Below are 3,582 nucleotides of genomic sequence, written 5' to 3' on the forward strand. Positions count from 1 at the left end.
TAAATTTTGATATAGTATTCTTATACGTCAATATGCATTTGCATTCAATGCATTTTATGTACCTATATTTTTATAAAATAAAAAGAAAGCAATTTTTTGTTTATCTTAAGATTTTTTTTATTTATAGTTTTTCGTTCGAATGCAGAATCGTAAATTCCAGCACTACAAATGAAGTAAATAAACCATGGTGTTGTTGGGTTCTGCGACTAAATGCGATAGTGTTCCGTAAGTAGAGCCTTCTTAGGCTTCTTCAACCGCGCGCCCTGCGAAAATAAATTTATTAATTTCATTTGTATCAAATAAATGTACATATACACAAACAGACATAGATGTCCGATAAACTGAGAAACAAAATTAAACAGCGTAGTATTGATGGTTGTGGCTCATCAGTAGTCATATCGGAATATTAACAAAGATTAAACGTTGAGTCAAATGACACATACAGTTATTTATGAACTTTTCGTTTTTTTTTAAGTCTAGGCAGTTGGCATGCTGAAACTCTCGATTATGTGTGAGCTTGGGAATTTTTTATAATTCGAAAATGCCATGTTAGTAATGTGCTAGGGGAGTCACTAATTACTTAACTTAAATATATTAAGATTATTGATCGATCATTTGGCAGGAATACTTTTTTAAAGCAGGAGATTTTTGTTTGCTTTATTTTTGGATTCTGTGTACGACACGTTGTTGGAAAGCAATAACGTATATAAAACATAGAGGAAAAACTTAAAACAAGCAAAAAACAAGAACGTTAGTTGTTTAACCAATTAATTGGGAAACGAAACAACTGATGTATATTTTCACTTACTACATCGCATACTTTTTTATAATTTAAATAAATGTTTATCTCGATGCTGTTTTACTTTTCATCTGGAAATTTAATAGTAAAATATAATAAAATTAAAAATTTGTAAATAATATTCTAATAATTGAATAGGTACTTGACCCTGTCAGGCTTAAATTTCGATTTAAATTTTTAAGAAAGAAATTTAAATATTCTAGCTAATGACTATTTCTTATGAATTTAAGGTGACAATTCAAGCATGAATTTTAATTAGACCTTGTCGGTTAAATTTAGCTGAATTGATGCATTTTACTAAATGTTTTACAAAACGATTTCTCCAAAATTTTGCCATACTTTACGGTATACTGTGATGTACCCTAATAAGGCAGGTAAATTTTCTGGAGATCGATTATATATTGATTCAAATATTAAGTATATTAAATGTTTTACTTACGTGCTGGTTTTCCATCGACCCAAGGAGTGAACCTCACATGTGTCTCATTGCGCTTAGCAGCCTACGAAAGAAAATGGAATAAATTACAATTATTTCAATGGATTTTCAGCATTTAACTTACATCGGTTCGCAAATTGGCCTTCAGCGCTTGTCGCACAACACGAGCGCAGATGTTGGAGTATTGGATGTAGCTGGAACAGACAAAACAAATAAGGAATTGCATATCAAATTGATGTTACATAATGTGGGTATGGTAATAGATATGCTATCAAGCGATAATTAAACTGAATTATCGCGGATTTTGCAAATCCTCAGCAATACTTACGTAAGTCCAGCTGCTCTCCATGCGTTGGTCATTTTGCTGATGTGTTTTTTGTATTTTTTACTTGTGGAAAATCGAAAAAATTTGCAAAAAAAAATGCTAACGCACTCGCCGATACAGCCGAAGTCCAAGAAAAATCGCTATATGACAGTTGGAAATGTGACAGTTGTATTGTCAGTTTGCTGTCATTTAACGTAATTCTTCTTCTAGCTGATTTGACGAAATAAGGTTACAATGAGGTGGTGAATAAAGTTGGTGCACATTCCGTATTTGTAAAGTATTTACAAAGTACGTAATTAAAAAAGCTACAACAAATACTTAAATAGTAGCGAGAATGTAAAAAGGAGAGCCATTTTAAAAAGTTTGAGCTACTTTTTTTTCTTTGTTTTAAATATTCTTATTTTTTTATGAAATTGTACCTATTTGTTGTATTTTTTTATTTCTTAAGCTCGAGGCCCAGAAAATTATAATTAAATCGTTAATTTGTGATTTTTATTTTTCCGATAATTTTTAATAGTTATTACTTAATGTTTATTTTTTCGATCATCTTTAAGCGTTATTATGTGATTTTTATTTTTTCGATCATCTTTAATCGTTACTTCATGACTTATTTTTTTGATCAGCTCTAATCGTTACTTTGGATTTATACCTTTTTCGATCATTTTTAACGGTTATAATTGAGACTGCGTTTTTATTACTAATTTAAACCTTTTATGATCTATAACATCAAATCTGAAAATAACGGTTATAATATGATCAAAAAAATAAGAATCATAATATAACGATTAAAAATGATCGGAAAAATAAAAATCCAATTACAACGATTATTTTTGGCTGAAAAAAATCATTGAATAACGACTATTTTTATCGATAAAATAAAAAAAAAAACATAAAATAACAATTAAAACTATAAAAAAATAAAAATGATAAAAAACGATTTAGCAATGATTTTAAAATAAAAATCCTTCATAATAACGGTTATTTTTGGTGCAGTTTAAGCACTGGTTCAATGTTCTAGCGATTTTTAAAACGATGACTTATAGCTTTTTTAATGTTATTCCTGATATTCGCATTCGCATTCCGAAAAATATGACATTCGAAACATCCCTAATACACACATATGTATGCATATATGTATTTAAATTTCACTGGGTTTTTCATGACACCTTCATATTATTACGTAGCACACTTTTAGGCTACATCCAGCATTTTCTTGTTTTAAGAAATTATTGCAAAAGCCAACCGTGCCGCATGGCGTATGCGAGATCTATGCTGAGTTGGTTAACTGTAACTTGCAGCTGTAAGTAAATATAACTATTTATACCCGAGCGCACTTATGCAAAAGCGTATTATAACTTTGTTCACATAACGGTTGTTTGTAACAGCCAAAACGAATCGAGATAGATATAGACAAATATATACATACATAAATGATCAGAATGAAAAAAGAAATCGATTAAGCAGCGACTGTCTGTCCTTCCGTCCGTCCGTCCGTCTGTGCACACGATAACTCGAGTAAAAATTGAGATATCTTAACGAAACTTGGTATGTGTACTTCTTTTCAGCGTAGGCAGATGGTATAACAGTAGTTTTCATAAATACAAAAGCTGCGATATTTTAGTAACTACAAAAGCTTAATAACTCAAAATTTATAATTACAATGATTTTTAGACTAAAAAATAAGAATATTATACATTTTTAGAAAATGGGCGTAGCCACGCCCGCTTATAGACGGCTGAAAATGTTTAAAATTGGACAATAACCACGCCCATATCCCATATAACGGTAATTTAGAGAAATACGAAATCTTCGATAAATCAATAAATACTGAAGCAAATTTAAATTAAAATACACTTATGATAAAATTTTGGAAAATGGGTGTGTCACCGCCCACAATTCGTACCAAACTCGGTATGATTTTTGTGCTTGCCACATCAAAGTAAAACGCTGCAAATCATTGAAAACGGATTAAAATTACGCCCAATTTTCATATAACGGTAAATTTTAAAAATACTTGAAACT

General features: G+C 30.2%; 1 protein-coding gene across 1 annotated transcript; it reads right to left on the minus strand.

The window, feature by feature from the left end:
• Positions 1 to 93: 93 nt before the first annotated feature.
• On the minus strand, positions 94 to 1,752 carry LOC108377460 (ATP synthase subunit epsilon, mitochondrial-like). The gene is made up of 4 exons (XM_017633725.1): positions 1,564 to 1,752; positions 1,360 to 1,429; positions 1,239 to 1,299; positions 94 to 263 (listed from the first exon to the last, which is right to left on the minus strand). Exons 1-4 carry the CDS (start codon positions 1,593 to 1,595, stop codon positions 241 to 243), a joined length of 186 nt encoding a protein of 61 aa, XP_017489214.1. The 5' UTR covers positions 1,596 to 1,752; the 3' UTR covers positions 94 to 240.
• Positions 1,753 to 3,582: the final 1,830 nt, after the last annotated feature.

The sequence above is a fragment of the Rhagoletis zephyria genome, unplaced genomic scaffold, assembly GCF_001687245.7.
Source record: "Rhagoletis zephyria isolate East Lansing unplaced genomic scaffold, Rhagoletis_zephyria_1.1 Rzeph_scaffold_12114, whole genome shotgun sequence".
NCBI classification, from domain to species: Eukaryota; Metazoa; Arthropoda; class Insecta; order Diptera; family Tephritidae; genus Rhagoletis; species Rhagoletis zephyria.

Coding starts and splice junctions, on each gene's coding strand:
- LOC108377460 (XM_017633725.1), bottom strand. CDS start 1,595: ATGACCAACGCATGGAGAGCAGCTGGACTTAC. Junction 1,300..1,359: donor AGGCCAATTTGCGAACCGAT/GTAAGTTAAATG, acceptor TTTCTTTCGTAG/GCTGCTAAGCGCAATGAGAC. Junction 264..1,238: donor GGTCGATGGAAAACCAGCAC/GTAAGTAAAACA, acceptor TTATTTTCGCAG/GGCGCGCGGTTGAAGAAGCC.